The 21346-nt window shown below is 38.7% G+C and overlaps 1 protein-coding gene across 3 annotated transcripts in view; it reads right to left on the reverse strand.

Moving 5' to 3' along the window:
- Nucleotides 1-21346, reverse strand: part of GDAP1 (ganglioside induced differentiation associated protein 1) — a 47784-nt gene that overhangs the window by 14378 nt on the left and 12060 nt on the right. For 2 of the 3 annotated variants that reach the window (XM_047724731.1, XM_047724730.1), the window contains 3 exons: nucleotides 5530-5591; nucleotides 4850-5375; nucleotides 3963-4155 (listed from right to left, as the gene is read on the reverse strand). In XM_047724731.1, the coding sequence (XP_047580687.1) occupies nucleotides 3963-4155; nucleotides 4850-4966 (310 nt within the window). In that variant the 5' untranslated portion in view covers nucleotides 4967-5375; nucleotides 5530-5591. Of the gene's footprint in view, nucleotides 1-3962; nucleotides 4156-4849; nucleotides 5376-5529; nucleotides 5592-21346 lie in introns of those variants that run through there. The other variant, XM_047724732.1, reaches the window with a different exon arrangement.

The following is a 21346-nucleotide window of genomic DNA, read 5'->3' on the forward strand; positions in this document are numbered from 1 at the left end:
AAAATCATAGCCGTCATTCAGTTTAGATACTAACTTTTATAAAGCTAAGACTTGAAAAGGATTGCCTTGGCTACCAAATCTCTCCCCACAAACTACCAATTATTTAATGGACTTATCCCAAAGGCATAAGGATATAAATATTGATTACACACAAATGTTGAGAAGTATCTACAGGTCAGCAAAACATCATTTTTAATATAATCCCCAGCTGGTAAACTAATAAGGGATGGCAAATAACAGCAAAGGAGATACCAGTTGACTACACTCTTATTTTTTACATGAATGAATACACTTTAAGTCTCCTATTATAACCATGAGCAACTATACATCTCATGAAATCCATTCACTTAGTATTCTAAGTTGTAAATGTTCCTCAAAGTTCCACACATAATTGAACAAAATGTTGCATGTTCTGACCAGTTCACAATTTGCCATGTTTTAGACAGAACCAAAACAACTTGAGATCATCCCAGCCTTTTATCATTAGCTTTAATCAATAACTTTTTAGCAACCCAGGTCTCCCATCCTTGCTTAACGCAACTGATTTTCTTTTAAATTCACATACTACATTTAGCCTTGTTAAACTTTATCGTCATTTTTTTTCATTTCATTGTCGCATGACAAGCACTTCACAAATTCGTCATCATTTTAACTATCCCAGCTTTTGTCATCCACAAATGTAACAGTATCTCCACAATGTCTTTATTCAAGTCATTAGGCTCAAGTCAGAGAACAGAAACCTGTAAGAACACCAGTAGAGATCCCTGTCTAGGCTGATATCTATCTTCAAAAGTTCATTCATTTTAATTATTCAAAAGTGTTTATTGAGCTCCTATTAAAGAACATTCACCATAAGAAGCACTGGGGATACAACTGTTAATAAGACAGACACTGTCTCTGACCTTATGGTACTTAACAGTAGTCTACAAGTAATTGAAATAAATGTAACAAAATTATACAGGATAAGTCTTTAGCTAAATGTGCAATCCTTATGTAAGACATTTATAAGTGAATATTCTTTAATATGGTGGTTTGTTCATCTGAAAATGTGCATTACTTTTATCTAGCCATATTTGCTCCTTTATTCCACAAGGGTACCTTATGAAGTAATCTCAAATGTTCTACTTAGGATACTTTATATCTAGAACCATGTCCAGTATACAACAGATCCATTTTTCTTAAGTGTTAAAGCCATTCTTCCGTAATGTAAAACTTAAGCTGGTTCCTTTTAACTGAGATACTCTAAAGTTGTATATATGTACGTGTGTATGCATAGAACTAATTTATAGTGCTATGTAAAGTTTAAGTGATTACTTAACACACAGTAAGTGCTTCTCAAATTTTAATGTATATATGAATCACTTCAGGATCTTGTTAAAATGCAGGTTCTGATTCAAGAGATCTGCATTTCTAACAAGCTCCGAGGTGATACCAATGCTGCTAGTCCATGGAACACACTTTGAGTAGCAATGATTGGTAGAATTTACCTTTTCCCATCCCTGACAATTGGGATAACATCCATCTTTTTTTTAAAGATTTTTATTTATTTATTTGACCGAGATCACAAGCAGGCAGAGAGGAAGGCAGAGAGAGAGGAAGGGAAGCAGGCTCCCTGCCGAGCAGAGAGCCCGATGTGGGGCTCAATCCCAGGACCCTGGGATCATGACCTGAGCGGAAGGAAGAGGCTTTGACCCCACTGAGCCACCCAGGCGCCCCTGGGATAACATCCATCTTATCTGGCTCTTTTCCTAATCTCCATGGGTTCTTAATGACATATAAATTATCTTAATGGTAATAGTGAAAATGCATGCATGTTTATTTTTATTTTATTTTAATACATTGGGATAAACTTTCCCCATAGACTAGACTAGCTTTTATGTAACTATTTTCTTGCTGTCTTCATATCTACCATGGGTTTTGTTTCCCTTAATCCTCTTTTAACCCCTTCCAATGGAGTGACAACTCTCCTGAGAATGAGAAAAGAATGAACTAAGAATTGATTGGACTTGCTTTATCTCTGCAATTGATAAAACTGTATCACTTAATCCAATAGACAGAAAAGTAAAGTCACCAAGGATATGTAACAAGTTAACAATAGCTTTAGATAAAGAGCTGGGATTCTTGATTGTTTGCTGATTCTATTGGTACAGCCGGAATTAAAGTCCTTAGTTTCCAAATTTTCATTTAACATTTAGCCCCAGTGCATTCTCCTCTGATTCCATAAGTACTAAGAAGAACTTAACATTTCCCTTCTTTGAGTAGGACTCAGAATGTATCTTAGTTTTTTTTATATGATCTAAGCAAAAGAAAAAACCTAAGGAAAACTTTAAGAAAACCTAATAATCATTAACATTACTATATTGCAAAGTAACATATTTTATATTACTGAATATCTTAAAGGACAAACAGCGCTAGAAGAGGAAGAGAATGGCAGTAATGGCAGTAGTAGCAGTAGTAGTAGTAGTGGTTCAAGGCATGCCAACAAAATATTTTAATATGATTTTCCATTTACTGTATCTTTTTAAGATTTTTGTTTATTTAAAATGGAATTCTTATACAGTGATTTTGTTTTATTTATATTTTAACCACTTTTCCCAAGAAATACAAATAATTTAACAGACTTGTCCATTTCCAAAAAGCTCAATATTGAGAAAAATTGTCTTAAATCAATTAGCCACCATTTTCAGTACAGTCCCCAGCATATAGACATAAAGAATAGCAAGTAATCATAAAAAACAGTTCATTAAACTCTGGTTTAGCTCAATGTCTCCACCTCTAAAATCTCCAATCATAATCCTAAATAACCAAACACTTGGAATAAGAATAGGGGCAGCCGTAGTGCCAGTCTAATTCCCTGGGGTTCCCTCCACACACATTTAGGTCCCATACCAATTTTTTTTAAGTACCTCAGACATTTTTTGGCCTAGTAATTTGGGGTTATATTCTGGTTTTATCCTGCCCAATTAACACCAGCATAACTAATGGCAGATAAAAAGTAACTGGATCTCATGCAGTTTCTATTTCAGAAGAGTACTCAGCTGAAAGGAGACTTCTGTTCTCTCAATTATGCCAGTGATAAGCTGTATAATCGTGGGCAAATACTGAAGCTATAGTTCACCTCAAAGGATTGTCATTAGGGGCAAGCGAGATAATATATAAGTAGCAATGACTATGGGAGACAGCTAGTATAAATATGAAGATATGGGTTTGAAAGACTTCCATTCTAGCCCTACTTTGCCATAAAATAGTTGTATTACCTTAGACAACCCGTTTCTCTTTCATCAGGTACAATGGGAATAACTAGTCTATCATGCCTGTCTCAGATGGCTTCTTTTGAAGACCGAATAGAATAGAAATTATAAAATGCCTAACATAAATCAGGCTGTCAATAAATGATTATTACTTAAAAGCACCATACAAATTTAAGTGCTATAATTCTTTACAAAAGATACAAAATTAATGTTATAGAGAAGTCACAGGAAAAAGATCTCTAAATATACCAACATTCTATTCTTCCTTCCTAAGTTTTACTCCTCTTTTTCCCTCTTATTATTTTTAAGATGGAACTATTTGTTAGACTAGAGAAAACTGATTTTCATCACGTACATTTTAAATTGTTAGGAATTTTCAAGGCTAAAGATTCACCACCACCAACCACACACCTGCAGAGGAAAACCTCTGAATTAAAAGGAATATTCCAACATTAGAATTTGCTTACACAAAATTTGTGGTATCAACCTATTTTATATTTGTGTGCTTATGGAAATGGAAAAGGTTTTTAGCATGAAACCATCATCATGAAACCAAAAGGAAAAAGAAGGAAGGAAGGAAGGAAGGAAGGAAGGAGGGAGGGAAGGGAGGGAGGATGGAAGAAAGGAAGGGAAAGAAGAGGAAGGGAGGGAAGGAGACATATATTTGTGTTGAAATTAAATCCAAAAAATCACAAATAGCCTTAACATTACCATCCAGGAAAGTCTGTTCAAGATAATCAATGATCTGAGTGGCCTCACAAATAATGTTTTCCCCGTGGATAAGGACAGGCACTTCTCCAGTTGAGTTCAAACGCATAAACCAAGGCTCATTGTGCTCACTCAAGGGGAGACTTACATCATGTTCCTCGCACTTCAATGCCTTTTCAGCAATTACCAAGCGCACCTGAAAGAGTTCACACTGGTTACAACACATGTAGGCTTTCAGGTAATTGACATCTCTGGATACCGTTAAACAGCCTTTCTGTGCTTCCCTGAATTATTATTATCAACATTCTTTTTAACTATTCCTATTCTAGGAATTAACAAGTAAGATATATTCTAGCGTCTTAATCATATAAATTAGAAAGGCCAAAAAAAAAAAAAAAAAGATTGTAAATAATTCTGGCTAAATTTATTCCACAGTGACTCTCTATCACCACTACTTTCTTTCCATCCTAAACCTAAGTATGTCTCCTCCCCAGGCAAGAATCTGATATATAGATGTGCTAGGCCTTGTTGAAGAGAACGAATGCGTACAAGAAAAAGAAGGAACTGTAGATTATGCGGTTGCGTGAAAGCGCTTCCCTCTGCCTCACTCTCCAAAGCCCAGGGGACAAGGCCTCCGGCCCTAATACCTAAAGTGATGCTTTTTTGTCGCATATCATGAGTGGTAAAGTCTGAGTCATAGCCTTTCCATCTCAGACTAATTCTCTGTGCTCCCCTACAAGGCGCATCCCAGACCTCCAAGGAGCGCCCCGCCGGGTTTAGGGCTTTGGAGGCCTGGTTCTAGACCCGCGGGAGGACCCGGGAGAGCCCTGAGGGAGCTGTCCCGGTGCTGAAACCCGATCCGCGCTGCCCGCCCCAACAGAGGCCTTTACCTTTTGAGAGCTGAAAGAATGTGTCCAATGGTACAGAATGAGCCTAACCTCCGCGTCCGACTTGCCTTCCGCCATCAAGGGCGCGCCCCCTCTCTGCTCCTCCTGCCTCCGAGCCATTTTGGGGTACGCGAGCGCTGCAGGGCCTCGTCTGTTCAGCCCTTTATTTCTCCCACCCACACTGCCGCGCGAAACGTCGTTAGTTTTTTCCGCTTTGCCTCCAGGAGCCGGGAAAGAGATTTTCGCGCGGACGAATAGACCTCTGGGAAATGTAGTTTCCACCGCCAGAAAGCTGCAGGGCAGTGTCTGCAAAGATGCGGGGGTGTCTTCGCGCCAGAAAGCCACTGATGTACGGAAGTCACATAGGAGGGGCAAATGCACTTTTCTTAGAGGAAACCATCTAAAAAGAGTCCCTGAATACTAAGTTAGTAATAAATAATGGTTTGGCAGGGGCGGAGTAGAAGTTGCTGAGGTATAAAAGCAGCAATTTCTTCTTGGAGGATTTGTGCCCTTTGCAGAAGGGAAGTTCCTGGGGGAAAAAAAACAGAATAAGGACCCATGAGTTTTCATTAGAAGATATTCTCAGGGAGTCATGCAAAATAATAAATGATAACATCTCTTTTAAACGATGACGAGTTAAAATAGCCTCGCTGAGAAACACAGAATTTTTAGGACAGAATTACCTGGGTTCACGTCCTGATTTTTGAAGCGGAGGTAATAATTCCACTTCCCCCATAAGGTTTTCCTGACAAATAAATAAATACAATGTTAAACACTCAAAATAGCCTCGCATATTGTAGGCGCTCGATATTACTCACAAATTCAGTTGCTTTATAAATACCCTCGTATAGCCATAGTCAAATCATAATTTTATACTAGTCTAATGATTGTACACCTCTTAAAATTTAGCATAATAGTAAATTAATAAAAATTTTCCATTAGTAAATATGTTTGATATGACCATAAAAGGAATGGTTGTATAATTCATTAAGTAAATACTTAGTGAGCACCTAAGTGAGCACATTCTAAGCATTGTGCTAGGCTCTGGTAATAAAGACCTGACACTCAAGATATGTCTGGTGGCAGAGACAAGTAAATAGACAACACAACAGTGATGATAACTGTCAGTCTTAGAGTGAACACAACGTTTTATGAGGAAAGAGAGGTAGTATGCAACTCTGATGAAAAGAGACAAAAATCTCATGAGGCACTTCCTACCCTCTACAATACATCATTTGTTGTTCTCTATAAGATTTAAAAATATCATTCATAACCATAAGTTAATTCAAATGCTACAGGAATAAAATGACCCTTATCAAATTTGGTTTTTGTTTTAATCAGTTTGTTCTTCAGAGTAGAAGAGGAAAAAGCAAAACGTTGAAATCAGACAGAATAGGGTTTAAATTCTAGGTCCACCCCTACTTTGACCTCTCTTGAGCCTTCACTGTCTCATGTGTAAAATATGGATATATAAAAATATATGCCTGCTGTGGGAATTCAGTAAGAGAATGTATATAAAGCATTTAAGCCATTGCCTGGAATACAGCAGTTGATGAAAGCATATGCGGAAAGCTCCTCCATGACATTAAGAGAACATATTATACTTTCTCTTCTCTCTTAAGGCCTCAAGATTTTTTTCAACTACCTATATAATCCTCAATTCCCACTCCTCCTCAGAAAAAGTTTATCTTACATTCTTCAACTTCAGATTCCAACATATGCTGTACAGTTACCTTTCCTTAAGTAATTCAGTCACTTCAATATCTGAATAGACTCAACACTCTTGGCCAGTCATCTGTCACATGCCATTGAAAGAGTTCTCACAATAAATCCCATGTATATAAAACACTGAGTATTTTCCCTATGACATCCTCCCAGTCACAAAGCCTTAGAGCAAACATTGAAGGAATTGACTGATTACTGTGTTGGTGTCTAATATCAAAGATTCATAGATGTCTTTGGGAGTACAAATGTGTACCTGGCTTCTAAGGAGAAATTGATCCATATGCATCAAAAACCTTGAAAATGGGCATAACTTCTAGCCTAGCAATTCTTCTATTTGCAGTTTAAGGGCACAACTTTTAGCAAATTCCAGCAGTTGGCTAGATAATAGATGGTAATGGTCATAGAAATTTTAGCTATGCAAATAACTGCTGAGAAAAATGACTGCATTTCCTAGACTCCTTTGAACCTAAATGTGACCTTATGACTACATTCTAATAAATGGGATAATGGACGTGCCACAGAGAATGTTTTGGGAAGTTACCTTAAGAAAATTGTTAGTCCTCTGAGTCTTCTTTATTCCATCCTGCTTCTGGGAGGGTGGTTGCTTATTTTGGACCATGAGGAATGGGGTCACACCTCAGGGATGGCCAAAGCCATGAGCTGAAGGGAAAGTGAACCCCTAAGGACATGGAGCAGAACCACCACACTAATCTTAGTCTGCAAACCTCCAAATATTTACTTAAAGAAGAAATAAAGCATACTGTTTAAGCCAGTGCTATTTTTTGTGATTTCCAGGTGCTATTGTCTTTACCTATCTTCACTAATATATCAATCTTATAAAATGCAAATCGACTTTTATTTGTTTATGCTTCTACATATAGTAATTTTCCTATAAATGAATATGTGCTGCTTTTGCCTCTTAAAGATTTGAATATCAAAAGAATATCATTCAGCAGATAAGGAAACATAGTGGTGCTTGGGGTTTTTTGTTTTGTTTTAATCATGATAGGGGTAGGAAAAAAAAACTGTTACATCGACTTTCATTGATCCATAATTCCTGTTATTTCCCATCTCACTAAAAGCCACTTGTAGGTAATATGAAAACCTCATTATCCATTTACTTGTTTATTCCAAGATCAAGTTGACTAACTTGCATGTGTATTCTGCAACTGTATATCTTCGTACATAATATAGGCTTGTGGGCTCCTGGAGAACAGGAGCCAGATCCAGGTCAATGTATTTCTTCAGTATGCATTGTTGACCTTACCTGTCCCAGGAACAGACCTAGATACAAAATATATGGACTTAAAAGTCATAATCACTAGGAACTCAAGTGTGCAGAAAGAGAAATGAGATTTCAACATGTGTGGTAATTGCTTTGATATCTAGGAGACTTTTATAATAGGAATATAGACAAAGTCACCTAACACAGACAGTTCCCCAGAAGAGGTGATGATCTTTCCTGTAACTAGTACCATACTAGTACAATTACCAATATATCTGGTGTTGTGCCAGCTGTTTCAGACAGGCTCATGAGAACTGATTGTTAATTTTTCAGGAATTTTATAAGCTGGATGTTCAACCGAGCTATTACTAAAAAATTAAATAAAATTGAATCATATTTAAGTGAATTATTTACAAAATAAAGCTAGCAAGTACTCAAAACTCACCACTTCCTATTTTATTACATTTTTTATTATTATACTCGAGTTTATTTACATCTATTATATTTGTATGTGGAAGTCATTTATATGGATGTGCTACAGTGCATCTCTTCCAAACTCCCTGTGATATCATGTTAGTAACCTGAAATTGGCCATGGTAGGGGTATTGACGTTATAGAAATCAGCAAGTGCTATCTATAATGTGTTTGTTTTTTCAAGAAAGTTGGTTGTTAAACATTTACCAGCACATCACTGGATGCACATATTTTATTTAATATTGAATAAATTGTTTTGAAGGTGATAATGATCAGGGGAACCCTGAGTATATTTTGAATGTGTAAGTTTATATATTAATTTGTACTTGGTACCTTTTCCCATCCCAACCAGCTTCAGTTCTGCTTTCTTCTGTATTTCTCAGACAACCACAATCCTATTTCCTTTTTCATTATCTTCGCCATGATTAGGGGAAAAGTAGATACAAACACATCGACCAGCCCACTTTCAAACACTGAGCACTTTCTCTAACTCATCTTTCCAGCAGCAAAACCATGAATCACAGTAAACACAAAAAGTGCATTGATTATTGCACTGCTGTTTGATACTAATAATACCTCGTAAACAAAAGGCATAATGTAGAATTTTGGATGAAAGACCACAGACCACTTTCTTACAGTCTCATTTGATCCTCATTGTAGCCTGTGAGGCAGTTACAATCCCGAATTTAGAGTTGGGGAAATAAGGTTTGGTGACTGAGAGATTCGTCTGGAATCCTACAGTAAGTGAAAGAGCTATAACTCAAACATGACTTTTCGGACTACTCATCAAGGTATTATTTTCTACTACAGTATGCTAGCTTTAAGCCAAAGACAAAAAGTTATAGACTTGCAAAGTTTACACAGCCTGGGACAGATTTTGAGGAAAATATAGCCACCTTCTTGACAATTAGTCCTGTAGTTACACGCACTTCTATTAAAGCACAAACTGTCATTTTAAATTACTATTTATATTTCTTTCTTGGGTTTATATTCTGAGCCTTTTAAGGGCAAGGACCCAATATTATTTATTTCAGTATCTCCAGGAACCCAAAATAGTACATATTATATGGTACATAAAAGATGCTCCAAACTGCTTTTTAATTAATAGTGAAAAAGAGTAAGTACCACTTACATCACCACTACCAATAGCAAAAAATAATGATGAAACAAAAAATAATAAATTAACAATAAATTATAACCGGTTTATATAAATAAATTTATAATATATTATAACCTGTCTAGCTTACTGCTCTAGAAATTGTGTGTAAAGGTAAGTTTATTTGACAGAATTTTATATTTATTTACAAATCTGGACTGTGGATCATGGCTCTGAAAATGAACTGCCTTTCATGTTAATATTTATGGACATTCTTTATTCATTTAAATATTTGAAAGAATGGAGTGCAGGTGGATTTGATTGATGTTAGAAATATTAGATCACGTAACCGTTCTGAGGCTGAGTCACTTAACTTATAAAATTATGATAAAAATCCTCCAGATATTCTGGCTACACAGATATAACCAGCTTGGGAAAATTCCTTGATCCAGACAGTTATAATATGTGCCCTTTGGTGTCTTCTGCTTCAGTCAAGTCTTGATTTACCATAAAGAACTATTATGGCAAAATGATCTATATATTTATAAAAGTAATTATTACTCAAAGTCCTATTATTCATCCATTTTGGCAGGTATTAATTCATATTATATTTACATACATATATTTTCCAATTATGTCAACTAAGCCAGAGATCTTGAAACCTCGTGACAAATACTCTAGGTTTCTGATTTTTTTTTAAAGAATTTATTTATTTATTTGACAGAGATCACAAGTAGGCAGAGAGGCAGACAGCGAGAAAGGAGGAAGCAGGCTCCCTGCTGAGCAGAGAGCCCAATGTGGGGCTCAATCCCAGGACCCTGGGATCATGACCTGAGCCAAAGGCAGAGGCTTTAACCCACTGAGGCACCCAGGCGTCCCTAGGTTTCTGATTTTTAAAGTACTTATATGAATGACCACAAGAGGTCTCTATTTTTTTAAGAATAACCTGCTTGCTTTTTCTTTTGTCCTTTTCTCTTTTTTTTTTTTGGCTTTACAAATTAGAAAACAGAAATGATGGTATTCTCAAGAGAATATATTTAACTAATTAAGCTATCTCATTCAAAATCAAATTTTCCAAAATGAAAAAAAAAAAATCCTTTACACATACGTGGGAAAACAGAGTGGTCTCCAATTCCTCTTGATAATAGCAACATTAACGCTAAGCACTCAGAAACTACTTCACCTGCTCTGCTTTGACCCTTGCCGGTTATCCAATACGCGTTAATTGTATAGAATTTGTAATTAGTGTGCACGTAAGAAAAATGGAGAGGAGATCCTTATTTAGAAATTATTTTGAGAATTTTTATCTCAAAGGTGAATAGTTCCTGTTGTCTGACATTCTCAAGCATCTGCAAAACCTTAAGTATTATTTAATTGAATGGGATAAAAGTTGGCTCATGGAGTACATTGATTTGGTTAAAGAATTGTGATGATTCTGCCGAGTTTACCAGAGCTCTAATGAACATGACTCCTGTATTTGATTCATCCTAGTGGTTCTCAAAGTGTGGTCCCCTGACAAACAGATGAGTATCACCTGGCAACTTGTTAGAAATGCACATTTTACTGAATCAGAATCTGGAACAATTGATGTTTTAAAAAGCCCTCCAGATTTTTCTGGAGTTTGGGGGTTTGAGAACTTGGGGTTTGAGAACTAACAATTCAGTGTAAAACTGATGAACCATTCCAATTCTCTATCCCTTATTTGCCCCATCTGTAAAATTAATAGAGCAGAATCATGTCTGAAAACACAACTTACAGTATCTGGCTGACTTAGAGTAATCTGGAAAATGTTCAAATAATCTGAAAACACTTCCACAAAACAGTCTGATAAAACCCCATGGTGCCAAGTCACCAGTTACAGTTTATAGGCTCAAGATGCCAAGACACCTCCAATTTCCCCTCAAAAAAATGTAGATTACCCCCTGTGGATTTCTAAGCAAAAGTCTCAATGACCTCAGAATAGCCCAGATGTACTTTTGAAACTCTAAAATATTACCTCTAATCTTTCTTGCATCCCAGAACAAATAATCATATTTAATACGGAGTGTTACTTATTAATTCAGGAGACTCTAGCTATGGGATTACTGTATACTTATAAAAATTTGATTAATTTTCTAGTCTCTCAAAGAATGACTATTCAGGTTAATGTACTAAATTCTTTAACTAGAGAATCCACTTTGAGCTATATTTCTGGTAGAAAAAAATGTGACATATATGTCCACCCTCTCTCATCTATCTCTACTATGATGAAAGGTGTACTTTCAGAATAAACACATGAATATGGTTTAATACATAATTTAAGCAAAGATATATGCAGGTTTCATGTGCCCTGCATGGTTGCTAATATTTTTTGGAGTGTTTACTATGTGACAGGAACTATTTCGAGCCCTTATGTGTAGATTGTATTTAACACTTGCAAAATCCCTTAAAATGAGAAATATCTCCATTTTATAGACAAGGTTACTGAGGCACAGAGAGGTCAGGAAATTTCCCACACTCACACTTATTAGCCCCAGAAGCCTGATCTAGAGCTCATGTTCTTACGACTGCAAGATGCAGCCTCTGTATATGAGGGACAACCATAAGGTCATCAGCTCTGATTTCACTAGTCTCATATGCAAATATTACCTATTTCTTCAGACACTAATTGTTTTAATTCAGGAATTTTTTGCCCAAGACTGTTTAGAGTTCATAAAGAAAAAACAAAAACAGGGAATAACAGGATGGAAAGAATATTCTCCTAAAACTAAACCAACACTTATTATAAATTTGAATCAACATTCCCCTAGTAATATCTAATATCCTTCTAAAAGTTTATGAAGTGCTTTAAAAATAGTATTCATTTGATTGTCCCAACAAACCCCCTTTTGGAGGCAAGGAATCAGCACTGAGATATGATACGTATAGCACCCCACTAATAAGTGGTAGAGCAGGAACTGGAACACAAAGTTCCCATCTCCAAATCCTATGGACATTCTACCCCATCCCGCAGCTCTCAAGAGGCTCACCACTTGCCTCAGCCTAGGTACAGGCCAACCCGAGAACACTCCATTATTTATTACATCACAGTCTGACTTCAGTCCCCTTTCTTGACTTTACAGTGAAGGATTTGGACACAATGATCCAGTGCTGTGGGATCATTTCACTGTCTGAGTTCAGTGCCTGAGGTTACGCTTCACTGTGTAACTTGTCCACTTTAATTTAGCGTCGCCTTCCACTGCAGACCATAGCCCAACTAAGAACTCAGACTCTAAAGTCGGAGCTGGGAACAAATCCTTGCTCCACCGCTCACCAGCTCTTTGATTGTAGGCATAGCTTCCTCACCTGCAAACCAGGAAAAATAATCGTACCACTTTGATTGGGATAGATTGAGGATTGGTCATAATTTATAAAATGTTAAGTATTTAACAGAATGTTTAGCATAGGATATATGAAAATTATAACAGATAATAATGATAAGATGGTAAAAGTAACTGGTATATTTTTAACATCCTGGGTAAATGTTTACTGTTCAAATGGTATGTTCTCCAGTCAGAGGAGTTTGGCTGCTAGATTGGCTGATCCTTGGAACTTCACTTTTGGCAATTCTAACAATTTCATATAAATTTTAGCCATTTAAACTTCAAAAACACACATGAAAGCATCAGCATTAGGTAGAAATTAAATATTTATTTTCTTTTAGAAGTTAAATATTCCTAACAAAAGAAATAACAACAAAATATTTAGATACTATGCATAGATCCACACATTTCTAGGCTTTATGCTCTGCTGATTTGTTATACTTGCTGATTGTGTTAATATTAGGCAAACGTCAATTATAATATGAAGATAAGTCAAGGAAAAAAAAGAGTCACTTCCCAGTGTGCTTGACTAGTATTTGAATAATATCACTAATGCGTCTTTCTTAATGTTACATTAATAAAAGGTCTATTTATAAATGTTTGCAACTCTGAAAGCCTCTAGAATATTCAGACACAGTCTTGAAGGAAACATATTCCATAGAAGACACTTAAAACTTGAGTGTGAAATTGTACCTTTTTATTAGTTGTGTTTCCTAAGATAAGTGCTTTCTTACTAACTTACAGTGTGCTTGTATACAGTTTATCATTTAATCACAACTACAGAGTGCCATTCTCTCAGTGGAAGGTGACTTTTTCTCCCCATTTCCCAAAAGGTGACTTAGGTAGTTTTCCCAGACACCTTTTATCATTCTCTTTTAATGTTTAAAGGAATCTTTCCAGGGATTTAAGATCATTTGGCACTTATCTTTGTAATTCAAATTAGAATATTCAATAATACCCTGGAATTCATTTTTCTAATATCCTTGCTCTTGTGTTCTTTTAGTCACTAAATAATAAGTGGAGAAGTTAACTTATGCCTACGTTGTCTCTGGCCACATAAGAAAAATGGCCTAAAAACTCAGAGACATAAGCTTTAAAGAAAGAAAATGCTAATGTTGCAAGGATTGCTCTAAGTCAGATTTTGCTTTGTTAATTTATAAATAGGACAAGATAAGGTTCTGGGTAGCCGCATATCCTGGGCATTAAATAGTGGTCTATGTTTCTTTGGCACCAACTTCAACACACTGGAATGATTTTTTTTTCTTCACTACCCAATCTCACCAGGGATGTTGAGATAACAAACACGAGAGCTAGTGCTACAAAAACTACTTCATTTATCTTGTTGGTCTTAATAAGATCCTAAAGAAGCATAAGATAATAGTGACAATAGAACAAAGTGCTGAATTTTACATTGCGATACCCAAGTCTAAAGCAGTGTGTTTTAATTTTTCACATACCATATTTTTTAAATAAAAGCCATACTGTGGTTCAGAGGGAAAAGATTAATTTGAATCCTAAGCATATAAATGAGACAAATGAAAAAATGAAATTGAATCTGTGACTGTTCATGCTGCATGAGAGAAATGGGTGACGTGTGACCACAATGAACTGTTGCCAGTGACTCCCTAAGTGACACTGGGGACTGGTTGGGGAGACCAGTAAACCACAAAGATCACAGAGAGGAGCCTGGCTTTATAAGCAATCATGTCCTTTTAGAGCAGGGCAGTTCAACAGAAAAAGGAAAACTTGTCAAATTCAGGTGATGCTTGCTTCCATTTCCAAAAAACCAAATATATGTATCAACTTAAAAACTTTTCAGCCTGAAAAACTATTGCTCTGTGCAAGTCCTGAGAATGTAAAAGCCCACTGTTGCTAATTCCAAGTGGCAAAAGAATGTGAAGATGGTAAAATCACCACCACCCAGAGACATGGCCATATAGTAATACGAAATTGAAATATACATGAAATGAGACAGATGGAGATGAAGCACCAGGAGTCCCAGAAATGGCTGGGGCCCGGAAGCTTGGTCTGGAAAGGGAGACTTGAGTAGTTTTAAAGGGAGGGAAGTGCCCCTTCCTCTAAGACCTCCCCGGAGCAAAGGTGCTGATTCCGTACAATGAAGTAGCTGGAATCCGATGGGCCCTCTTTAAATAACTGATGACCAACAAAAGCCCTCTTTTTCACCTTCCTCATTACACATGTGCCTTGATGGCTGTGGCAGCTGCAGATAACAGCAAGTTCTCAGGCAGACGTGCAAGGATGTTCACGGCTCAGCTCTCAAGAGCCCTGAGCCAGCTGTCCTAAAAGCTGATTTAGAACTTACTCCCCAGTGGCCAGGAGGGTGTAGAGCCCCCTCTAGGTCTGCAGTGGGTTCTGTGCCCTTTTCTTCATAAGCTACATCACAGCTCCAAAATCAAGGCTCTTGGTCAGCATCAGTTTCTGTACATGTTTCCTCCCAACTCCTGAGCCAGCCCTTGGTCGCCAGCAGGCCTGTTCGGTGCCGCAAATGTGATCCTGTCTGTCGTTACAGCCTCAGCAGAAGAGCGACATGACCATATTTATTGCTGTTGCTATTCTGGGGCCCGGATGACGTTTTTCTCCCCTTGTGGCTGAGCACTGCCCGTTCATCTTTCACCACTCCCTCCAAGTCTGCAAGGCTAAAACCAGGGATACAAATAGACTCGATCAGGAGGAGAGTTATAATGAGAAGTTCTTAAGTAGTCTCAGTCTACTCGCTTTAATGCTATGGTATTAAAAGCTTTAAATTCTATAGTCCTAAATTTTACATGTATGCTGTTCACATCCCACTATTATCATAAACTGCTATTGGTGGTAACTTTGCTTAGGAAAGAAAACTTTGCAAAAGGGACAGGGGGAAAAACCCTGACTGATAAGCACAGCTTGGAAATTTGGCAAATGTTGAGTTTCCACTGCTGTGTGTTGGGACGGTCCAAATGTTACCAGAATACTTAAAGATTCTCACTTGCCTCCATCCCTTCACTCTTCCTACTAAGACACTCCCCTTCTGTGACGTGAAAGGGATGACATGACAAGCCACAGAAATTCCTATTAAGGATACAATGATACAGGACACAGGTGACAGCTCCTGGAAAGTAACTATATACAGATTTTCTAAATGAAGAACGTAGACACATAAATAACTACCTACCACATCCATTACACGATGCCCCAAAGGGGAGTGACGACTCTGACTTTACCATTAGCCCCTATTCATTACCAGTCAGTCAAGTCTTCTCCATGGCTCATAATCCTTCCACGTTAGCACTCACCTGACCGGTCGTCTGCACTTGGCAATTGTTACGTCTCTAGCTTTGCTAACATGACTTTTCAGATTTCATGTGCCCTGACACAAATCACATCTGTAATGGACACTGAAGCAGAAAACGGAGGGGAGGCAGTGGGTTACAGGAGCGGCAGGAGTGGGCTCTGGAGCCAAATGCCTGGGCTTGAAGCCCTGGTCCATCAAGGCGCCTTCAAGCTTCCATTTCCTCTATAAAATCAGGATGATAGGAGTAGCCCCCTCAAGGGTTGCTGTGAGAATTAAATGAGAAAACTGTATGGAAACAGAAAGATTCAAAGAGAACAGGAGCCTTGTTTTCATGTTAGAGTGGAGGAATTTAACATCACGGTAGCACATTTCCTTTGAAGGAGTTGTGGTTCACCTCCGGTCTGGGCTGCTCACTCTGAGAATGTCAATACGCAGGAGTTGTGCTCCAGATTTGGATGTTCTGGCTACCAGCCGGGGAAATACTTTTCAATACCCAGAGTAGTATTTAAAGTGTACTATCAGCTGGCAGCTTCGGGGTTTCCACCTGAAAAGTCCACGCATTATAGAACTTTTTCAATAGAAGAACCTACAATGAGGCCTGGTTCTTAGCATTAAGAAAATAATAGAAATATCTGTATCTGTAGCTTTTTTGCCCTGATTTGTGTTTTTGTCTTTCCTCTCTCTTTTCGGTTCTGGATTTCTGCATTCATTTCCACTGACGGTAGAATAACTAAATGGAGACCCATTTCCACCCATTTCCTCTTAATTTTGTCCCTTTCCTGGTAATTCAGGCACCTCCCAGTGTAATACAAATCTCCTTGGGGTGAATAGTCAAGTCTCCATTCTCCCTCTCTCTGGTGGTTGGAGTGCAGGCCGGGAATAGGTCTAATTTTTTGGTGCCCTAGTATTCACCTGACCTCAATAAAAGGGACACTTGGGGGTGACTGGGTGGCTCAGTTGGTTAAGCAACTGCCTTCAGCTCAGGTCATGATCTTGGAGTCCCAGAATCGAGTCCCATATCCGGCTCCCTGCTGGGCAGGGGGTCTGCTTCTCCCTCTGACCCTCTCCCCTCTTGTGCTCTCTCACTCAAGTAAATAAGTAAAATCTTTAAAAAATAAATAAAAAATAAAAAAGGGATGCCTGGCTGGCTCAATGGGTTAAGCCGCTGCCTTCAGCTCAGGTCATGATCCCAGGGTCTTGGGATTGAGTCCCGCATCGGGCTCCTTCCTCAGTAGGGAGCCTGCTTCCCTCTCTGCCTCTGCCTGCCACACTGTTGGCTTGTGCACTCGCTCACTCGCTCTCTCTCTCTCTCTCCCTGACAAATAAATAAACAAACAAACAAACAAATAAATAAATAAAAGGGACATTTGGTTTGATAGCCTCTGGTCCTTACTGGCCTCCCCTGAAGTGTCTTGTCCAGATGGATCTTTGGGAATTGAGCTCTGGCCTTGCCGCTTATGCTAAAGGGCTCATGTCTAAGGTCACTCGTGGCCTGTCCCTCCAGCACGGTCCAGTCCAGTCCAGTCAGCGTGTGGCCATCTACCCCTCCCCAGTGCTGACTCAATCTTGGCTCTAACTGCTCCTCTGGAATTCAACCACATCTTCCATCCAGTCCCTGCTCTTAGTGTCATTTATCCCACTGCTGATGGATTGCAAGAGTTGTGACAACACTGAACCCTGAACTTGAGTTGACATCCCACATATATTAACCTGATCAATTTAACACCTGTAGACTACATCACCTTCTGCCTCGTCAGAAAAAGCACATTGATTTCGCTGGCTATTCTTTGTATTTGGAAAATTATACAAACTGCTTAGTTTTACAGAGTCCCCACTCAAATTTCTTTGAAAACTGTTCTTTATGTGCATGAGGGCAGGGCTAAGCTTTTGCAGGACCCCTAATATTTTCTTCCCACTCTCCAATAGATGGGTTTGTGTACCTGACTTGGGAGGCTAGTGCTATAAGTCTTTTTCAGCCACAAGTCCCAGGGAGCAGAAACCTCTGTGTTGCCTTTTTCTGATCTTGTCTGTCCTGAATGCCATAAGGAGAAACCACGGGGACATGTGACCATGTCCCAGTTGGCCTCTCCTTATAGTCAAATCTTAATGATTCCTCTTGACTCCACACCAAACCTTGGATTCCAATGATCCCTTTTGAGACTGATTAAAAAAAATTCATCCTGGGTGCCTGGGTGGCTCAGTGGGTTAGGTAGGCCACTGCCTTCGGCTCGGGTCATGATCTCAGGGTCCTGGGATCGAGTCCCACATCGGGCTCTCTGCTCAGCAAGAAGCCTGCTTCCCTCTCTCTCTCTCTCTGCCTGCCTCTCTGTCTACTTGTGATCTCTCTCTGTCAAATAAATAAATAAAATCTTTTAAAAAAAAAATTCATCCTGTCCCCATGGCTCTATGAGAAGAAATAGTTTCCTCTAGAAAATCTCTGGGAGCAATCCACTCTCATTTTTAGAACCGTCTTCCAAACAGAAGTCCACACAGCCATAGCAAGTCACCCAAGTATTCCAGGGGGTCTGGTAATTCCAGATTTTTCCTTCTTCATGGCCATTACCTGGTTTCAGTGGCTGATCTTGTATTAATCTTTAGGCTAACATTGGCACTGAGTCTTTCTACTTTAATTGTTTCTGATGGATGAGAAGAGAGGCAGACCCAATAGTAAATGGGGCATCTCCACCAAGCAATAGTCAAATGGTATGCCAGTACACTGGACAAAGAAAGGCTTCCTAGTAGATCCCATAGAGGAATCTCCAAAGGCATCAGCATGTGCTGAATCAGGAGAAGCTATGCCGCTGTGGGCGGTGCTCTATTTTTTAAAAAATGCAAGCAGTGATTTCAATTCATCAAAACATCATCTGTCACATTAAATTCAGGTTGTTAATTTCAATATTACTTTAAATTTATATTGGCTTATGTTGTAACCAAACTGAAGTATATAGAAGTATGCCTTGTTTTATGGTTTATACATTTAAGGACACATAACAATGATCACATATTCAAATAAAAATAAAATTATTTAAACCACCATGGAAGGGAGGTCTATTTAAATTTCTGTTTTCCTTCCAAAGCTATTTGCACATTTCTCAAGATTGAAAAACACTGGTCTGGAGTAAGAGGGGATCACATCTTGCTTCAGGGTGTGTATCACAATCAACAAGGAGAGGCTGGCATTTGACCGATTTCATATTTTCATATTTCATACTAACCTTCTTCCTCTCTTTTTTTCTCTGCCCTACCCCCAGCTATGGGGTAAGTTCCAGAACAGTCACCATTTCTTACTGACCTCTTAGAATAAGATCACAAATAGCCCTCATCCCTGCCTCCTTCCCCACCATCATCTCTCACCAAGATCTTCTCCCTTGCTCAGTGAGCCTCAGCATATTGTCGCATTTCAGTTCCTTCTATGTGGAAAGCTCTTTTCTACCTCACACTTGCTTCCTCTTCTCCAGCTGACCTCCTGCGTATTTTCCAGGCTATAACTTACTCATCCTTCCGAGCTTAGCTCAAATGCCACTTTGTTAGAGAGGTGCCTGGGCAGTATCTGTTGGAGTGAGGGATGGATGGATGGATGGATGGATGGATGGATGGGTAGGTGGATGGATGGATGGATGGATGGATGGTTGGGAGGCCTTTCCTGATCTTGCCATCTAAATAAAAGTATCACTTGATATTCCTTTCTATAATACTACTTTTTCTTCTATAAATCAGCAATTTTCAATGATAGATTGACTTAGTATCTACCCACTGCACCTGAGTGGACTGCACATTCCATGAGGGCAGGTTACTAATGACTTCATACCCATTAGAGGGCATTCCATTCAGAAGGCGCTCACTGTGTGTGTGTGTGTGTGTGTGTACTGAGTAAATGAGCAAAAGGAACAACTGAAGATTACGTTCACATCACTAAGCAACTGTAAACATTTTAAAGTCTTTTAATTAATGGATTATGTTAACATGGGACAATCCAAAGAATGATTAAATTTTTAAGACAATGATACATTTTGGCCTTTGAAAGGAAAAAGAATCTCAAGCCAAAACAGCCTTTGCATGCAGCCAGCCTCCTGAAACTCTAATCAAAGACAAAATATGTACTATAATCAGTATGAGAGTCACTATAAAGGCTACAGATTTTTTAGTGAAATTCAGTTATTGCTTGGACACGATGGCTCTTAAGATATGTATGATTCAGTAGTTGTCAAACCATATTCTCATAAAGTAGATTCTTCTTTTTCTCATTTAACCAACATAATGATTTTTAAAAAAATTAAAAAGATGGTCCCAGGATCATCTCAACACATTTTCTTCCTGTGTGTTTAACCCTAAGCCCCTCCTGTCTCAACACTGCTCTAAACCCCCAGGAGTGACAGACAGAAAAACCAGCTAGCCCAGGTGCCAATCATCAGGAGTGAGGAGGGGGCAGGCCAGTGTGTCCCGCCACCACAGTGCCCAGCTAGTCCAGGGCCACATGAAACTTGCCAGCAGGATTAAGGCTATAATTCTAAACTGTCTGGAAACCTCAGGAGCTGGGGCTGGGGACACTTTGCTGGGGACACTTTGCTATTCCCCCATAGAGACATCGGTGACTGTCAACACTATATGATGTTGACAGTATGGGTTGGCATTGCATTGGCCTCTGATGTCCTTTAGTGATTTGGTAGATTGTGACTGTGTTGGTCATTTTGTTTTTAAGCCATACTGTGACTAAAGGTTCCCATAAAAATGGTCCTGTTGTATGTTAAAGACTTCAATTTTTGTAACATATGTTAGGGGGAACATGGCCATCCTATACCTCAAGAACAAGATGGTGGCATAGAACCTCCCATCAGATGCATCTAGGACTTGGAAGCGTTCTAAACCCTGGAAATTCATGAATTGGTCAATTTCTAAAGCCAGATATTGCCCAATGAAGATATTAACCATCAGGCCTTCTCAGCTTAGCCCAGACCCTGCGTCCTGCTGCTTCTCTGAGATGGATGAAGGAGACAGGCTGATCCCTAAAGACAGCATAACTCCCTGAGTCAATGCTACAGAGATGCTGGGGAGGGAATGAAAACCTTACAAGTCCATCAGCTGATTTGGTCTAGAGTTATCAGATTTTTGTTAAGGTCTAGTTTTCAAGGCCACCCCATTAATGGCTTGCTTTATTTTAGAATTACTCACTATCTATTGTACACTTCTCCGGAGACATGTTCTTACACAGTGCTTTTGAATTTGGCTTTTACAATGATGAGGAGAATATTATTATTATTTTTTTAAAGATTTTATTTATTTGTCAGAGAGAGAGGAGGGCGAGCGAGCACAGGCAGACAGAATGGCAGGCAGAGGCAGAGGGAGAAGCAGG

Source organism: Lutra lutra, chromosome 4, assembly GCF_902655055.1.
Source record: "Lutra lutra chromosome 4, mLutLut1.2, whole genome shotgun sequence".
NCBI classification, from domain to species: Eukaryota; Metazoa; Chordata; class Mammalia; order Carnivora; family Mustelidae; genus Lutra; species Lutra lutra.